Source organism: Diadema antillarum, unplaced genomic scaffold (genome assembly GCF_040938485.1).
Source record: "Diadema antillarum isolate AM-2024a unplaced genomic scaffold, OU_Dant_1.0 scf00000015, whole genome shotgun sequence".
In the NCBI taxonomy this organism is placed as follows: domain Eukaryota; kingdom Metazoa; phylum Echinodermata; class Echinoidea; order Diadematoida; family Diadematidae; genus Diadema; species Diadema antillarum.
The window spans coordinates 145,006-164,398 of NW_027270904.1; the positions used below are offsets into that span (position 1 = coordinate 145,006).

The window sequence follows — 19,393 nt, forward strand, 5'->3', positions numbered from 1 at the left end:
TTAGATCGTTTTCGGATAAACGAACCTTCGGAATAACGATTTTAAGTCGTTGACCAAAACGATATCTGCCGCGTTCACTTGACAGGTCTTCCAGTCTCTTCTTGGAGAAATCACGTGACATAGGGAGTTTGAGTGTGCATCAACATCATTCGATAGTACATTCTACTAGAAATGCTTGAATCCCATTAGAAATATGTCTGCTAGGTAGTAACCCTTTTAGTCGTAACTTATCCAAACAAGTTGTTTCGCTGCTTCGACGAGTCACAATTGATTGCGGATTCGGACACAAAAGATAACTAGATCAAAGATTCGCATAGCAAAAAAGAAGAAAAAAAAATAAATACAAATCAAATACACCCAATCAATCAACGATTCCGTGTTTATGATATAATTTTTCATAGTGTTTCTCTGTCAAACGTTGCCGCTGTTTTCATACCATCGCTTTTCGCGAAAGGTCGTGTTGCGATATTGATTGTGCCGCTTTACTGGTCTATGACGAAAATAATGATAATAATAATAATACAGTGTAATAGTGTAATTGGTAATATTTTGAGTGGTCATGCGCATGGTGGTATACGTTGGTGGATGACGTTAAGTGAGCCGTTGTTTTGGCGTCAGGTATCCTGTAGTCTCACCCTCCCCTTTTCTCTCTCACACCCTACATGTAATTTACTCTTTCATCTCATGTTCTCTTCTTGCAAGCTTTCTATTTCCAGGTATGAGGGTACAATAAAGCTTTACAGGGACGGCAGTACTTTTTCTCCCGCGGGAAGGGGGGGGGGGGGACTGTGGAACTGGGGAGGGGGTCAAGGTCAATGGCAATTCCTTCCCCCTCCCCATCCCCTTAGACGGGAGGGATCTAAGGACGGAACTCTTGGAAAATGGGTGTTGCAAATCTTTCTTTTCTTCATTTTTTTATTGCTTTTTAAAAACCAGCCAATAGGTGTATGGGGGTATGCAGTCCCACCCCCCCCCCTTCCATAGCACCAGCCTTATGAATGTTTGGTTTAGCCAAACAAACAAAATGTATGCTCTCTATAAATCATCTTTTATGTAGGCCTATCTCACTCTAGGTGGGGGTTTCGTTAAAATATGGCAATGATAATGAGATGATGTATTTGAAAAGCCTCTTTTATGTGGGATACGTGCCCGTTAGTAAGAGAACAAGGATATCATCGGCTGAGAACCAGAAGGTCGTTAATTGCAAATTTTGGGGGTATTGAATTTTTGGTGTCACATTGTAAAAAGCTCAATCTCCTCTTTATTATGGTGTCAATCTGAAATTATTTTCATTTTTCAGTAAAATGTTAACAATCACAACCACAAGGTTGCTATCTTACCTGATAATTGGAACAAAGCTCATAGATCTGCCCACTTTATTTCATGAAAATTGATGTGTCTCATTTTTATTTACGCTCAAAAGGTAGAACCTGATAATGCCCTTCTGGTTCTTAGCTGAGGATATATTGAATAAGACCAGCATAAAGAAGCAGGGAGGTAAAAGGGGGGGGGGGGGGGGTAGGACAAAGGGAAGGAGGGTTAGGGAGGACGGTTTATACAAAGATTCTTAATTGTTTAATATGATATCGATTCTTACATTGTTTAATTTTGTTCCGTTGACTGCTCACAAATATTTGAAGAGGAATATCATCATTGTCCATGAAACTATACAGTAATCGTTTTGACAGCAACTTGATAAAAAATGTTAGGCCTATCGAGTAGCATAACATGTATATTTGGGAGAGGAGGGGAGTCACAGTTTTAAGACAAGATTTTATTCACATTTTGTTTATTGACTTTTTTGACATGAGATGTTGTGTTTGGTATATTTGTTTTGTATACCCATACATTCAAGTGGAATGTACCAAGAAAGAAAAAGATGTATGTGTGCAAGAGTGGGTGGAAAGAGAAAGAGGGAGACATGATTGTGTGTGTATGTATGTGAGAGCTTGTAAGCTACAAAACGGTGTGTGTGTGTGTGTGTGTGTGTGTGTGTGTGTGCGTGTGTGTGTGTGTGTGTGTGTGTGTGTGTGTGTGTGTGTGTGTGTGTGTGTGTGTGTGTGAGTGGAGTGGAGAGTGGAGAGATGTCCATTTTGGTGTTATGGGAAGGGATCCAAAAATGAAATTTTGTAATGCAATAATTTTTATTTTGAAATATATCATTTTTAGATCTAGGTCGGAGGGATAAATTCCTACTTTTGAGGAAATTTGTAAAATATAATAAGATTTCGGGATGAAGAAAAAGAAATTGCTTTAAAAAGAAATAAGTTGGGATTACATCTGCTGAAATGGGAAAATGTTTCTGAAACAAGAGCTTAAGTATTGTTTTGTTTTGTGTTTCTTTTTAGTACAGTGTAGTTATCAGTGGTGAAGGCAATTTATTATAATGAGTTATTGGCCGCGCGCGGGGAGGGGTAAGTTTTTGTTGGCATAAAGGTTATATGATTTTATCAGTAGTTAGGAGTTTGATGAGTTTTGTTTGATGGATTTGAATGTGAATTTGGAGCAGTGCTTGGGTGCGGGCGGATGCTGCTTTTCTGCATACGGTCCATTACACGATTGTGTATGTTCTACGTATCAATCAACATTTGGAAGTCGTTTTCATTAGGAAGGAAGGTGGTATCGCTTCGGGTGTGTTTGTGTGTGGGGTGTATGTGTGTATGTGTGTTGGTATTGGTGTGTATGTGTGGGTGTATGTGGGTTGGTGGTTGTGGGTGTGGGTGTGGGGTAGGTTTTAGTGAATCGGGGTTGGTGGGGATGGGGATTTGATTTGAAGAAGGATAGTTGTAAATTGTATGAAAGATATTGGTAGAATTTATTATTTAGGATAGATGTAGATTTGTTTTGGTGGATAGGGGAAGGGTTGGTTGGGTGTTTGTTTTTTTCAATGAAATGATTTCATTCTAGTTTTGTATAACGTATTTTTGTTGCTTTTTTATGTATATACCCTTGTGAGTGTGAGTTACATGATTCAGTATAGTCAAAGAATATATTTTTTGTACATGTCATTACTTTCTCGTGAAGAAATTGTCTGTAGGATTGATTTATAATCGAGTTGTTATGTTGAAGAGAGATGATTGGCAGTATATAAGTTGATAAATGGATTTGTTTGTGTTTTGAATGGCATTTGTACCGTTTATGTTCATGTTACACCCAGAATGGGTTGATTTATGAATGATTTGAATGAAATCAATAAAATATCATGGAAAAACAGAAAGTGTGTGACTGTGTGTGCATGAATGGCCAACATACTAAATCATAAACCATATAAATGATTTTTTTTTTAAGATTCAAATAGTGGATTGTTTCATACCAAAGACTATTATATTTTCATGGAAGTCTGATTGGTTTATCGTTTTTTGTTCATATTGATAACATTTTATTCTTCACAGGACAGTTTATGTGTTTAACTTCTGCGATTGCTTCAAAAAACAAACACTTCCACACAGAGCCGGTAGACAGAAAGAGGAAAAGTCTAAGAAATCATTATAGATCATCTCATTATGATGCATTTAATATTGCCATTGACCAATACTCCTTCAAAGACAAGCAAACAAAACAAAGAAAAGTGGAAGCAGTTATCATTCTTAGACAAGGTATCACAAATACAGTAGTACATGTACCAATTTCTGCTGGATACAGACAGTGATAAGAAACATGTAAGAACTGCAGATTAATTGACTGATAGACTTTGTCTTCCAGCCTTTTTCAGTAATTGTACATGAAAATTCCCAGTCTTTTTTCCCTCTCCACTTTACTAGCTTTCATACGTCGACATAAATGCTTTTGATCAATGTCATATGTGGATATTTATAACTATTTTTGACATGAGCAGTGTCATATCAATAGGCCATAAAGACAAACAGGAGACCCGCAGGTCTAGCGCTCACCTGAGTATCGCAAGTTCACCTTTCACGCAATCACTCATCTAAGTTACACACAGCTCCACCAAAACTTGACCAGGCATTCTCAAGTAGAAGATGAAAATGTACAATTAGGGCCCAAATTCGGACCCCCCCCCCCCCCCTTATGGTATGAATTTTAGCTCTCTCACTTCTGGTTCTTGAGAGGAGCACTTTTTTAAAAGATTCCTTAATTTGGGAGAATTGGGAGCCCCTCCCCCCCCCCCCTTCCCGGGTGGAGCATGGTGCCCATTTTAACAAATTGAGATCCTAACCCCAAGGGATGCTACCTGCGAAGTTTGGTGAACATCCATCATGAGGTTTTCAAGAAGAAGATGAAATTGTACAATTTAGGCCCCATTTGGACCTCCCACCTGCCCCAAGGGCGGGGGGGGGGGGGGGGGGGGGGGGGGGGGGCACCCCTGGCTCAGGTGAGCTAAAAAGTGGAATACAACGTGTAGGTTTGCATTACAAATATTCTCAAGCTGCCATTGAACAATAGAGTCAACTTTGCCTAGGTTGAATCTATTTGGAACAACTAGCTTCGACTTAGAGAAAATTCGACTTATAAGGGATTAAAATCGCAAGAACATAATGAGAAGAGGACTTGAAAAGACCTTACGCGAGGTCGACTTAGGCAAGGTACAATGTAGACTGTATTTTTAACATGGTCTTAGTACACAGAGTAAAAACAGATGAGTGGAATTTCATCAAAATCGTATCTAAAATTAAAGAGTTGTGGGATTATAAAATTCCATGTTTCCATGAAGCTACGATATGAGATATAACCACACATGACTTCATTGCCTCACAGATCCAGTATTGACAAGCACATAATAAAACCTTCACTTAATTTCTTTTTGCTTTTTCACATGAATTAAAGAAGAAAAGCTTGCCAGTATGTCCTCTACTTTAGTCTTTCGGTTGCGTTGCAATAACGAACCAGCAGTGACAGAACTGTTTCTCCCAAATTCCACCAAAAACACAATTTCTCTGATTTGTTTTGCTCTGACCAAAGGAAGAGATTTACAGTTCTACAGCTCTAGAAAAGCTATGGGAATGCCATCCTGTGCTTCAGTAACAGATTGTACCTTAAAAGTTTTGGCGTCAAAATCATTATTTCTCAGAAGTAATTACCTCTGCCAAGAAAGGAGGTTACGTGAACATCGGCATTGGTTGGTCATTTTGCAAAATAACTCAAAGAGTTGTAAATGGATTTGAATGAAACTTGCAGGAAAAGTTGATATTACATAAGAAACAGATGAATACATTTTGGTAGTGATCAGGGAATTTTTATGTATGTTTAAGGGATTTTTTTAAAATCTTTTGGCATAAAAGGTCAATGAACTTGGAAGTTCTAGTTGCGTTTAACCCTTTATGTGCCACGTTCGCACATCCGACTCAGTCGACGGCGTGCCAACTTCGCATATTCTGCTCAACAAACAAAGCCGCCAAGACCGATCGATAAATGACTAATCACTGCTAATCCCGCGGCACAATGAAAGCGTTTCTCGTGCTTTTGTTCCTCTCATATGTACGGCTTGCATTCTATGTGGTAATTGACTATCAAGCAGTGTTCCCAACTGGATATGCTCGTACATTCTAAGTTTTTGTCACGGTTTTATGTGCAAAATTCATGCCTTTACAGTAATGTAGAAACTGGTCATTCAAAAGAAAAATTGAAAATAGATTCGTCATACAATTTAAAATTTTAAATATCAAAACAAAGCTTGGCATTCCTCTTTAACTTTGCCTACTGTTATGCCCATCTTAACAGAAATTTGTAGAAGTTATACAATTTTTAAAAACAGAATTCTTTCTCAAAGCATGACTACCTTCCTGTCTCAGAATAACGTGGCACACAGGGAGTTTCCACCATGGCACATAAAGAGTTAATGGAGGTTTACATACACACACTAAAGCGGGTGCTCTGCTTGGGCAAGGTGCCACACAGCTGGAAGCCTGTGACATAAACAATAGACTTCTATAGGAAATTGGGCAATTTCCAGCATGCGTGTACAGTGCACTCCCGTTATAACGAACATGGTTATTAAAACAAAATTCTGGTTATAACGAAATAAAAATTCAGGCCGCAACATTACTGGTTCTTTGTGTTTTATTGTTTATAATATTCAGTTATGATGAAATTTCGATATAACAAAAGAAAACTACCGGTCCCGAGAATTCATTATGACAGGAGTCCACAGTATCGGTGGAAATGAGCTGCTTGGCAGAGGTCTGTGCTCTCCGAGTGCTTTTCGAGTTGTTAATAAGAGGTTACTTGTGCATATTTCTCAGAAATACTGTAACTGTTTAAGAGCTAACTTGTGCAATGAAGTTACTGTTGTAAACCCAGTTGTATGACCAACATTTCAGGCTTTCATATATCTCAGTTGCAAGGAAAGATGTGACCCTTCAGTTGCAGTGAAAAAGATTGCATGGTTTAGTTTATTTGCATGGGCAAGTTTACATCGAGTGATAAATTCACCATTACTCCCAAACAGAGTTAACGACAACTTTTTAGTAAAACAATCACTTCTGACCAGATTGTCCAAATTTCCTAAAACTTCATCGACATGTTCTACTTAAAATTCTGCATTCACCAATCCATGTATCCATGTACATATATATATATATATATATATATATATATATATATATATATATACATGTATATCAAATATGCCTGGGGGTTACTGTCCCCTTAAAAGGGGAATTTATCCCGAATATATATGTACTGTAGATTCATTGACGTGTAATGCTAATATTTTCTTCATTTACTAAATCCACATGTACATAATACATTTCAGTTTCATTCCACATTAAGTTGTGACATATGACAACACAAATCACGATAAACTTTCATCCATGCAATGTCCTATGAAACAGCTGTGATTCCTTAACTCGTTCCATACTGAATTCTGAAATGCTCATAGACTTAATAACGCAGGCCGTCAGATCTCATCAGGAACGGGTAAGAGTGAGTGTTGAATAAGATTGAACGTCCCAGTATAAAGAAGAGTAGACTTCTGACCCTGAGGACTCACATAGAGCACGAAAGTTGGTTTGCACCACTGGGGTTTGCACCACTGATTGTCATCAAACGGACTCCGACACAAGGGACATGATGACTGCGTACTGGTACTGAACCATTCTGTACTGTAGGAGCAAAGAAACAAGAAAACATAAAAATTGTTTGAGAGGCAGATAAGATGACATAGGGAGAGAATTTTATACATATATATGCAGTGTATATAATTATGTAAATGTGTATATATATATATATATATATATATATATATATATATATATATATATGCAGTGTATATAATTATGTAAATGTGTGTGTATATATATATATATATATATATATGCAGTGTATATTTATGTAATGTGTATATATATATATATATATATACATATACACATATACATGGAGAGAGAATTTGAGAGAGAGTTGATAGAGAAAGAGGAGAGAGGGAGAGAGTAAAGACAAACACCATGTCATATACGATACTGTAAAAGTGGATATTTTCGCGTGACTAATTATTCGCGCTTGGCCAGGTCGGAAGAGTTTCGCGTGTTTTTAATTCCGCGGAATCAAGACATCACGCACAGGCACATATGGCAAGCAAAAATATTCGCGTGCTTTATTTTCGCGCTAGTTTCTGGTTGCGCGAAATGCGCGAAAATTTGAACACCGCGAAAATTTCCACTTTTACAGTATATGATATATGAGCCCTGTGTGGAAAGACCATCCGTAGGCACCGCTTGACACATTATTTACACGAAAAAAAATGTTATGTACACTCCAGCATATGCTTTAAATACAAATCCGTTAAGGCTTATCTTTGGTATATTCAGCTGTTTCATATGGATATATTTTGATTCTATCACACTTTCAATTGCCTTTAATCATCACACCAGTTCAGTCATTAACAATCTTTTCATGAGGAGGTTTCTTTAAGCCTCATAATCTGACTCTACGCAACACTTCTCAACATCTATATAGACACTTTGCCTTTATTTATTTTTTACTATTAATACATAGTATAAATATTTTACAATAATTATAGAATATGTCAATAGATTTTACAACGGACCAAGCAAGTCTCTGAAGGCAATGAGCTAAAATTACCTGGAACCCGGATCCCAAGTATAGACCGATTCGGGTTCGTTGAGGGCAGCAGACAATTTGTGGCACTGGGCGCAGCCATGAGCTCATTTGGAGGTGTCTTAGCCAACCCCCCCTCCTCTCCCCCCACCCCCGGGCAACATGTTTATCACGCACTTGTAACAAAGGTTCGCACACTAGGCAAGCGTTCGCGCACTCAGTACGAGACGCCTATTGGCTAAAACGACCATGCATCAGTTTTTCATTCCGCGCGCGGAAGGGGGTGGGGGAGAGAGGAGGGGGGTCGGCTAAGACACCGCGTTAATGTATTTCAATGCAATTGTTCACACAAAACAAGCACCGTGCCTTCATGACTGGAATGGTAATAAGAATGTGTCTTTATGCGATTGCTCTGGAAGCAATTCGATACAGTGCAGGTCACGGGAGCCGTTCCATGGCCCACACCAGTATTTGGTAAGACGGGGCCTTCACACTGTAGTGAATGTGGGTAACGACAGCACCACTTACCAAGCACGCCGAATGGAACCGCTTCTTACAAGTCTTGCACGTGAGCTTCGGCAGCGAGCAGTTGCCGCCGTGGATGACGGAGAAGCAGATCATGCAGTCCTCGACACCCTCGAAACGCTTTGTCGGCGTTACGCCTCCACAGCTCCAATCCCTCCATGATTGACCCGTTCTGAGGATGGAAATAAGCGAGGGAGAAAGTAACATGAAAACTGACTGTTTAGTTTGCAACAACAACAAATAATAATCCGCACTATAAGTCATAATCAACCTTTTCCTCATACAAATCTATCACACAAAGAACAAAATACATTTACTTATAATTACTAGCTTGTGAATAGATGTTGCCTTGCTACTTCAATGTACGCATGCTGCAATGTATCTTCCTTATAATCTTACTTCGATAATCATTTCCTTTATTGCAAATAAGACTGAAGATTTTTGTCGCACTAGACAAATTAATAAGTTATGTGTTTCCAATTCAAAACATAGCATTTCAAGTGCATAAGTTAAGGTTCTCAGATTAAAATGATTTTCCATAAAGATGTTCAATTTACTTTTGTAAATTGGTTGCCAAATTTAGTAAATTATATTAGAATACCATGACACAATACATCAACACACAATATTTTTTTTAGTACTAGTAATTTATGTTATACCTCAAATGTGCTTTATAATTTTTCTCATGGTTCAGCTTACTTGAGCATCACTTGATCAAATCACTACCAGAAATTATATTTTGGTGATCTCAAAAAAACAAACAAACAAACATAGCAAAAACAACTTGTTAGACTTTGTTTAGAAAGGCATAATGCCAGTTACGAAAAAGCTGCATTTTTCTTTTTAAACCTGCTCGCAGTTTTGGGTAATATGCTTATATGCCCAGTGCTACTTGGCATTAGATACATTGTATCTAGTAAACACAGATCCCATCAAGCCTTTGCCGCACATCCTTAATCAGTTACATTATACAAGTGTGCACACAGTCACTCATTTTACAGTCAACAACTGCTCCAACTGATTGCTTTCACACGCACACAACTGTACCACAATACAATGTAAAATTAATCGCCTTTTATGCAAAATGGTTGTCATTTCTGCACTATACTCAAGAATTGGTGTGGACCACATCTATTGACATCTGAGGTGTTGTATAAAACAAATAGTGTATGGTCTTTACTTGTGCAGTGGAACAAGATTTCACACTCAGTGAAAGATGAGGCGCACTATTCAACTCAGCTTCACCTCATTGAATAGAGCACCTCTATATTTCACCTCTTGCAATATCTTGTACCATTACACTCATGACCATTCCCTATTTGTATTTTTACAAACTTGGTGTGGCATCAAACTATTGAAAAAAAAAACTTTTGTGGCTAGTTTCAGTGATGGATCCAGAGGAGGGGGCGCACCAGGCATGCACCCCTCTTTATTTTTCTTTTGGTTAAAACAAAAGAAAGAAAAAGAAAAAAATGGGGGTGGGCGTGCTCCACTCCCCCTTTAATTTTGTAAAGGCGCCTCCCCTTTATGGAATTCCTGGATCTGCCCCTGAGTTTGGTCCCTTTCACATGCAATCATAATTCATTATTCACACATTTAGCTACAGCAAATAACACATGAGAATATTTTGGTCAACTGTCTTTCGCTCTAGCTAACATACTTATCTTACAAAGTAATTTCATTAAGCAATACAATCATACTACATACTTACAAATCGCAGGGAATTCTGAAACAAGTTTTCCTTATATTAAATTACACACATCATAATAGACAATTAATACAAAGCTTTGAATTTCTCAGTGAAGCACTTTTCTCACACAGGAGGTCACAACTACATGTATGTACATAATGTGTATTCTGGCATCTAACTTGGTTTGTAGAAATGAAGATGAAGGAATTATTTAAAGAAATCTTTTCCTTTTTTTTAAAGGCTGTGTGTTAAAACATCTTGTTCAAGCGTAAAAGAAATCCTCAGTGCTTTAGGGGGGCTTTCTTTGTGAGTGTTTAATTTTAGTGATGATCTAAAGGAGCTATTGCGCACAAAAGTATTTGTCATCATGCGGCTGGCCCTGTTTTCTCGCCAGTGCTAATCACTCTTCACAATCTCAGATTGCTATCGGGAGCCCGAAACTGGATCTATTTGGGGATTAGGCCTATAATCTTCACATGATCAAGGAGTTGCAATTTCTGGCTTGGATCTGTCCATCTCCCTCTAACTCCGAAGAGAGTTTCCTAAATTATCAAGCCTGTGACTGACTGACTGACTGCCCTTCCCCCAACCGGGAGGCACAAAACATCAAGCCATTAACAAGTTTAAAGGGAAACACTTCAAGCTATTAACAAACTTACGGGGAAACGACACTTTGGATTCAATGTGATGTCACTGAGAAGAACCATGATACATAGACAGAAAAGTGAAAGTTCCATTAAAATCATGCAAGTCGTGACAAAAGTGGTAGACTTTTAGAGTTGAAAATGACTCATACTTGAAAAAAAAATGCTATTGGTGATAATCAAGTGCGCTATAAATAAGATGAGGCAACATTGTCACTTCCTTACAAATTTCTGCGTATTTTGACATATAGATTAACCCATCGAGGACGGACTGATATTGCAACAATACCCATTTCCCATAGACACTTGCCCGAGTATACTCGAGACTCGTCCTCAAGGGGTTAAAAAGTCATTATTTGCATGCCTGTACACTGAGGATGATGTTGTCGAGCTCTCATACAAGCATTTCACTGAATTTCCTCAAAACGTGGAAACAAGACAATAAAACCGATTCAGGTGTGAATGAGTGCACAATTCCCACATGAATACCTCTGTGCAGACAAAAGGAAGTACACCTATAAGTACTGTGTTGCTGGTGAATTGGATAGTCATTTTACTGACAAGAAGACCCTCAGAATAAGAGATGTGGAGAAGGGGAAGGTCATGGGGAGGGGAAGGGGAGGGGGAGGAAAGGGCAATAGGGAAGGGAAGGAGAAGGGGAAGAGGAGGGGAAGGGGAATGGGGGAAGGGGGTTGGCAACAGAGTAGGTGATGGGGTAGGTAATGGAGAGGGAAAAAGGATGGTGAAGGGAGGGGAGGGGAAGGTAATGGGGTAGGGGAGGAGGAACGGGGGAGGGGAGGGAAAGGATGGGAAAGGGGATTGGAAGGAAGCAGGGAGGGGGAGGAGGAAGGTAATAGGAAGGGGAAGGAGAAGGGGAATGGGAGGGGATGGTTAAGGGGAGGGGAAGGGGGTTGGTGATGGGGCAGGTAATGGGGTAGGTAATGGGGAGGGGAAAGGATGGTGAAGGGAGTGGAGGGGAAGGGAATGAGGTAGGAAAGGAGGAGGGGAGGGGGAGGGAAGGGAAAGGGGATTGGGAGGAAGAAGGGAGGGGGAGGGGAAAGGGACGGTGATGACAAGGGGGAAGGGAGGGGAAACAGATGGGTGCATGGCGATCAGATGAGTGGAAGGAATGGAATGGGGAGAGTTGGTGATGGGGCAGGTAATGGGGAAGGGAATGGGGTGAGGATTGGGCGTGGAAGGGAAGGGGAAGATTAAGGGGTGAGCAGGGGTAAGTTATTGGGGAAGGGGATGGGGAGGGGAAGGGGTTGGTGATGGGGCAAGTAATGGGGAGGGGAATGGGATGGGGATTGGGATAAGGGGGTGGGCAGGGGTGGATTGTGGGAGGGGGAGGAAGGAGAAGGAGACGAGGAAATGGGGAAAGGGTGGGGAGGGAAGAGAAGGGGAGGGAAATTATGTAGGTGGAAGACAATGGTCACTAGGTCATTGGTCACATTTTTTTGTAGCTACTGACCTCTCTGATAGTTGAGGAATGTTTCAAGTCTCATCCCTGTAAATGATTCCCAGTTGAGATTTATGTTTACCCGTTGAGGACAGGCTGATTTTGCTACGACAAGCATTTCCCATAGACACTTGCCCGAGTATACTCAGACTCACCTTCAATGGGTTAAAGGATGGTAAAGAATAAAAAATGATACGACCAACACGGAAGATTAATTGTTTTTCATGTTTCCTATCTGGACCAACTTGTTCCACTTTAGTTCAACTGATAAGGAATAACTAGGATAACTGATATTTACAGTTGGAGGGGTTGAGCTAAAATTTGGCTCCGATGTCCTTAAATGAAAAGCATGTTGTTCATCGCTCAATAATCATCAGTCACATCTACTGTGTTTATTGGATTACAGTGCTTTGCTTGTTCATATGCTTGCATTTGCCATTGTTTGTATGTAGTTATGCTTTAGGATGCCATTTATCTTTAAAGATAATAAAAAGTTTTGGTACCTCAAAAGCTTCCCTGAATTTCCTTGTCTTGGTTTGTGTTTCGGGTTAAAGTACGTTGTCTGTGAGAATTACTCGCCCCAAAGTGCTCTCATGTCTTAGTAATCATGCAATAATGGTTTCGTACCAGAGCCGACGCTGACCAGCGTCGATAAATATTGTACGAAACCAACTGACTGCGACCAGCAGCGTGCAGCCCATTGTACGCATAGCTAACTGCGACCAGCAGCCCCATACGCAGAGCGTAATGTGGCTTCGCATTGTAGCATTCAGGATCATGACAGATTTAGTATCGCGGGTAAATGTCAACTTAAAATCCAAAAATTTCTTCGATTTGAAGACTTACCAATTAAGTTGAAGTATTGAAAACAGGCTTCGAACAACGTTTGGTTCTGCCAATAGTCCCTTTCTGTTCGAATTGATGACTGAATGTGACTCCGTCGAGAGGACCTTGGGAGAGCTACATACACTGGATACTATGGCCAGCGCATGCGCACACAAACATCTTATCCGTTCATGGATTTGAAATTTGTGTGCGGAGTGCATAATGTGTTCGCAGGCACTGGCTGTAGTATTCAGTGTACTGTATGTAGCTCTCCTAAGGTCCTGTCGACCGAGTCACATTCAGTCATCAATTCGAACAGAAAGGGACTATAGGCAGAACCAAACGTTGCCCGAATACTGTTTTCAATACTTCAACTTAATTGGTAAGTCTTCAAATTGAAGAATTTATGGGATTTGAAGTTGACATTTACCCTGCGATACTAAATCTGTCATGATCCTGAATGCTACAATGCAAAGCCCGATTACCCTATGCGTATGGGACTGCTGGTCGCTATGCGTATGGGGCTGCTGGTCGCAGTTAATTGCATGATTACTAAGACATGAGAGCACTTTGGGGCGAGTAAGTCTCACAGTGTTAGTTATATGAAAGGTACTTTAACCTGAAACACAAACTAAGGCAAGGAAATTCAAGGACACTTTTGAGGTACCAAAACTTTTTATTATCTTTAAAGAGACGTGAAATAAATTTAAGCTGAAGAAAATATGAATAGAATTCTACAAAATTTCATTATTTAGGAACTGTACACATTTCATTGACTTGTTCCTGACACATGTACAGGGTAATATTGTTCCCCCTTGCTTTCTGAAAAATGTAAGTCAAGTGCTTTTTCATTTTGCTAGAAATATGAAAGTATGTTGAATTCTGTTTGTATTTCTAGTATAATAAACTATCATTGTTTTGCAGTGATATCACAGACTGTTGTAGTCTTCTCATTCAGCAACGGCAGCACTGACACTTCAAAAATTCATAACTTTCAAACGGATTGTTCGATTTTCCTCAAACTTTCAGTGATGTGTTCTACTAATATTACTGCATTCACTCAATCAACACATACATTGTCAGCTGAGAACCAGAAGGGCTTTATTGCAATTTTTTTTTTTTTTTTTTTTTTTTTTTGGGGGGGGGGGGGGTTGGGTTTTTTGGGGGGGGTTTTTTGGGGGGAGGGGGTATTAAGTTATGGTATCATGTTGTAGAGCTCAATCTCCTCTACATTATGATGTCAATTTTGAATTATTTAATTCATTTTCAGTAAAATATTACAAATTAAAACCCCAGGGTGCTATTTTACCCTATATTTGGAACAATGCTTATAAATCTACCAATGTTTGATTAAATAAACTTTTTATTTCATGAAAATTGACTGTTTTGTTTTTATTTATGCTCAAATCTTAAAACACAATAGCGCCCTTCTTCTAATAGCTCAGGTGAACCTCTTCTGAAGGACATGATGAGAGATCTACGTCAACATTCAGGAAGCCTCCTGCGCAGTCACAGAGACTGAGCAGCTCTGCATTAATCACAAAGTAAGCAGCCTCCATTCATTCAGAACACCTTAAAGGACAAGTTCACCTTCATAGACATGTGGGTTGAGTGAATGCAGCAATATTAGTAGAACACATCAGTGAGAGTTTGAGCAAAATCCGACAATTCGTTAAAAAGTTATGAATTTTTGAAGTTTCTGCTCAGTCACGGCTGGATGAAAAGACTACTATAGCTTGTGATGTCACATGAGTACAACGATATAAAGGAGGAATAAAAAAAATTCAACATATTTCCATTTTTCTCGCATAACAAAAGAACACTCGACTTCTCTCTTTCAGAAGGCAGGGGGAATAATATTACCCTTAACATACGTCAGTAGCAAGTCGAAGAACTGTGCACTTTATTCAAAAAGTAAAGTTTTGTGAAATTCTCTTTTTATTTTCCTTATATAATTGTACGCATGTGACATCATACACTGTAGTAGTCTTCTCTTCCAGCAGTGACTGCGCAGATACTTAAAATATTCGTAAGTTTTGAACGGATTGTCCAATTTCCCTCAAACTGTCACTGATATGTTCTACTAATATTGCTGCATTCTCTCAATCCTTATGTATATGAAGGTGGACTTGTCCTTTAACACAATGGCACAGTGACTGACAGCTTGAAACATGCACTCATCAGCACAGTCTCAAACTTGGCCTCACACACACTTGCTTGAGATCTTCCAAACACCCACACAAATCTTACTAACAGTCATTGTGGCGTTAGTGCTCGTGTATGACTATATGAAGAGTTTGATTTCAAATCGAGTTAATTCCATTCTTGTCAATTTGAGATATTTGCAATAAAACTGGCTAAAAAAATGAAAGAAAAAAATGTGAAAACATGGGATATTCTTTATCATAACTTAAAGAATAATCCTTGTGATAGAGGTATCATTAAAGAGGTTTTATTTTATCTGATGAGAGACTTACATTAAAATGTTTGAAAATGGCACTTCATTTTGCGATCAGTTTTCCATTTGTTTTGTTTTCTTTTTATGGGATAAATTCAGATGAAAGCTTTCACCACATAAACGTCATTTGCATTATTTGTCTCAGCCATAAATCTTCTCAGAAGCCAAATAATATGCTGGTGGCTACTTAACCATTAAAAAAAAAATGATTATTGGTACAGGAAGCGAGTATCTTAAACTATGGTGTGAGGTTGCTATGTTTTGTTTTTCATGCAATGCATTATGAATACTCTGTTGATTCTGGTCTAGTTTTGCAGTTGAAGTCTAATAGACAGAATGCTGAACAAGTCCCTTCAGTCAAGAGGTAATACTGTAAAAGTGGATATTTTAGTGTGAGCAATTTTTCACGCTCAGCCGAATAAGAAGAACTTCGCATGTTTTTAATTCCGTGGAATCAGGATATTAATTACTGGAACATATGGCCTGCAAAAAATATTTGCGTGCTTTTATTTTCGCGACAGCTTCTGGTTACTCGAAATCAGCAAAATTTCCACTTTTACAGTAATCCCTTTCTGATCTTGTCTACATTTGGAATATAAAGGTCTAGCAAGAAAGTCATACATAACAAAAACATCATACTGACTTTGGTCATTACGATTCATGCACCTGCACACTCAGTGAAATATCGTTGGTGGGGTGATAAAACCTCGTATCTCAATATTTGGTGAAAATGAGTTTTCTTCATTATATTGAAGCTAGGAACCATTACTATGTAATTCCCAATCCTTATATGCCCATGTGCAAAAATAAGGTCACAAATGATAAATAAAAGTTGGCTGTTTCCATTGACTTACATGTTATGGCAGCCATGTTTTTTAGCTCTCCTGAACATTTGACATTTTTGAGATACGAGGCTTTGTCACCCCACCAACGATATGTCAATTTATTTGTCTGTTGGTCTATTTTTCACTGGTTGCAAAAGATTTCATCCAATTCAGACTAAACACATTTTCATTATTTGTAAATATTTCTTAAGCCTTTGTGTGCTGTGAGTGCTGATTGTCACAGTAAACCCCCTAGCATTGTACACACTGTCCAAAGTAACCAACATACAAAAAAGGGATAATCAGCTCCTACTGCTGAAATGTTTCATACGTGAAGTTCTTCAATAGGTCTGAATTATGATAAGAAAGCAATGAATGTTTCCAAGCAAGATGGGACCACAGCTTTTAGTTTCCCTGGAATAACTCCGTTAAAGGAAAAGTGCCTTGCTGAGGGCACAACAACTGCTGCAGGTAGTGGGCTTGAACCAGGGACCTAATGATTGGAGGCCTGTAGGCATATCCATTGAGCCACAACAGCTCCTCAGTATTAGGACACTAGTCACATCATTTCTGACTGGTATAGCTGCTTGAAAACTCTTATCAAATTGTCAAAAACATTATAAAACCTAGAAAAGCAATCAGAGAACACAGACCTCCACCAAGCAGCTAATTTCTATCAAAACATGCATGGTGAAAATTGCCCAATTTCCCAAGTCAATGATATCAACAGCAAGAAACCTTACGTTTCCCTCATCAGCTTCCTGCTGCACATGGCGCCTCAAGCAAAGCATGCGCTTTAGTGCATGTATGCAAAGCTTACATACGCGCAGCTTGAACTCTCAAGTTCAATGACCCTATTTGCCAAAATATTGAAAGTCCTTTAAAAATTCATAAAAATTTCCAGATCACTACCAAAATTTAATCATCTGTTGCTTGTGTCATCATCGACTTTTCCTGTAAGTTTCATCTAAATCTGTTCACAACTTTTTGAGTTATTCTGCACACAGACAAACAGACAATTGAACAAACAAACCAACGCTGAAGAAAACATAAATTCCTTCCTTGGCGGAGGTAATAACAGTACAATGTTGCTCAAAAGACCAAAGGCCATGAATCTCTGTACATGAGTATACAATCTTCTGTTGGCATGGACGTGCCTCTTTCAGGGTGCCTAAACTCATGGTGGCCATCATTCAAGGCATCCTCAACCAAGGTGGATTAGATCGGTTTGTCACAATCACAGTGATAAATCAAGATGCTTACATGCCAAGATACCCTGAATCAAGATACCCAAAAATGAGGGTACCTAAGTACAAGGTGTTTCAAATCAAGGTACAGCTCAAGGTAGGCTCCATATGGACAATTCCTATAAAACCATGGTGCCTTAAAGGGATAGTACAGTTTTGGTAAAGATGGGGATTCAGGTTTAAACATTTTGCAAGATAATTAGAAACCACTTTAATGAAATATTGCATATCATTCTACAAGGAATTCATAGTTTGTTTGATGAAAATGGGTTTTGAAATGGCTGAGGTATCCAAACACTAAAGTGGTCCTAATAAAAGGTGGGTTCCACCATTTATCAGAACCACTTTGTTTTACTTTGTTTTTAGATATCTCGGCTATTTCAAAACATATATTCATCAAATAAACTGTGAATTCCTCTTAGAATGGTATGCTCTTTAATATGTATTTCATTCAGTGGTTTCTAATTATCTCGCAAAAAGCTTAAACATGAATCAATATCTCTATCAAAACTATACCATCCCTTTAAATCAAGATGTCTCAACCCAAAGTGGCCCATCCGTTTGTCTCACCTGGTGCGTTAGGAACATGGTCAGCATCAGGGTCCACTGACGCCACTGGGAGGTGCCCACAGCGACCTTCTTGCGGTTGTCGACCTCGATGGGTCCCAGCGGGTGGTTGGTGGGCAAGGTGACCATCATCTCAATGACAAGGTCTTGCATAGAGTAGGTGGCCACTACCTCACGGGTGGCCAGTCGGGCCTTGACTACCAGGTTCTCTGCCTCAAGGGAGCTCTCCTGGACACTCTGGATCTCCTCGGCACAAAGCAGAGGACTGACGTACTTGGTGGTGAACCTAATTTGGGACAAAAGAGCAAAAAAAAAAAGAGTTAAGTCAATATGTTGCAACAGGCAGGTTCCATGACATACATGTAGGCTCTAGTGACAATGGCTCCCATGAAATATCTGCACACTAAGCCAAGCATGAATTCTACCCACAAACATAACCCTAACCCTGATACTAATCCTCACATCAAACTAAACCTAAAACCCTATCTCAACCCTAACCCCAACCCTAAGTCCTTGTAGAAAGTAAGATCAGAGTAATTCCTCAGGTGAGAATGATAAGGGCATTCAAAGGTGCCTCGAACACTACGGCTTTAGTGGCAACTTAACGCCCCTATTGTTCTCAATCGACGAATTGTTGTAGGAGCAAATGTCATGTTACCAACAGGCAACAGTACATAGCAAAGAACATGGCAAAACACGTCAGGCAATACACAGCGCACAATAACACAGTCTATTGAAACAAGGGTATTGACTGCAATGCTTGTAACGTATTAGAATTTATGTGTGTCCCATATCTGGAACCAACATACTTATCTACATATGGGGCTAGCCTCCTGTCCTGCTGGTTCCACCACATGCGGGCAATGGCTGGGACATTCTTCAAGATGCTGTAGTAAACTGAGCAGGCAAGGTGCTGCACCTCATCCACAGACTTCATTGGTGCTCCTGTCGAGAGCAGAGCAAAAGATGGTGTCAGAACACACTGTGACATTTTCCTCAGAAAAGCCCTAGAGGGCGCTTTGGTCATGTGATGATTGAATGATACCAAGAACATTTTTCATCAAAGATAAAAGGGCATGAATTCATTCTTCCAAATGAGCTCTCTTATCTCAACTAAAATCATATCAGACTCAGTGAA

At 39.3% G+C, this 19,393-nt stretch overlaps 1 protein-coding gene across 1 annotated transcript in view; it reads right to left on the reverse strand.

Moving 5' to 3' along the window:
• Positions 1-6,856: 6,856 nt before the first annotated feature.
• Positions 6,857-19,393, reverse strand: part of LOC139724068 (E3 ubiquitin-protein ligase listerin-like) — a 59,432-nt gene continuing 46,895 nt past the window's right edge. The window contains 5 exon segments of the mRNA XM_071635275.1: positions 6,857-7,056; positions 8,541-8,664; positions 8,666-8,713; positions 18,259-18,541; positions 19,065-19,200. Coding sequence (XP_071491376.1) covers positions 6,857-7,056; positions 8,541-8,664; positions 8,666-8,713; positions 18,259-18,541; positions 19,065-19,200 — 791 coding nt within the window.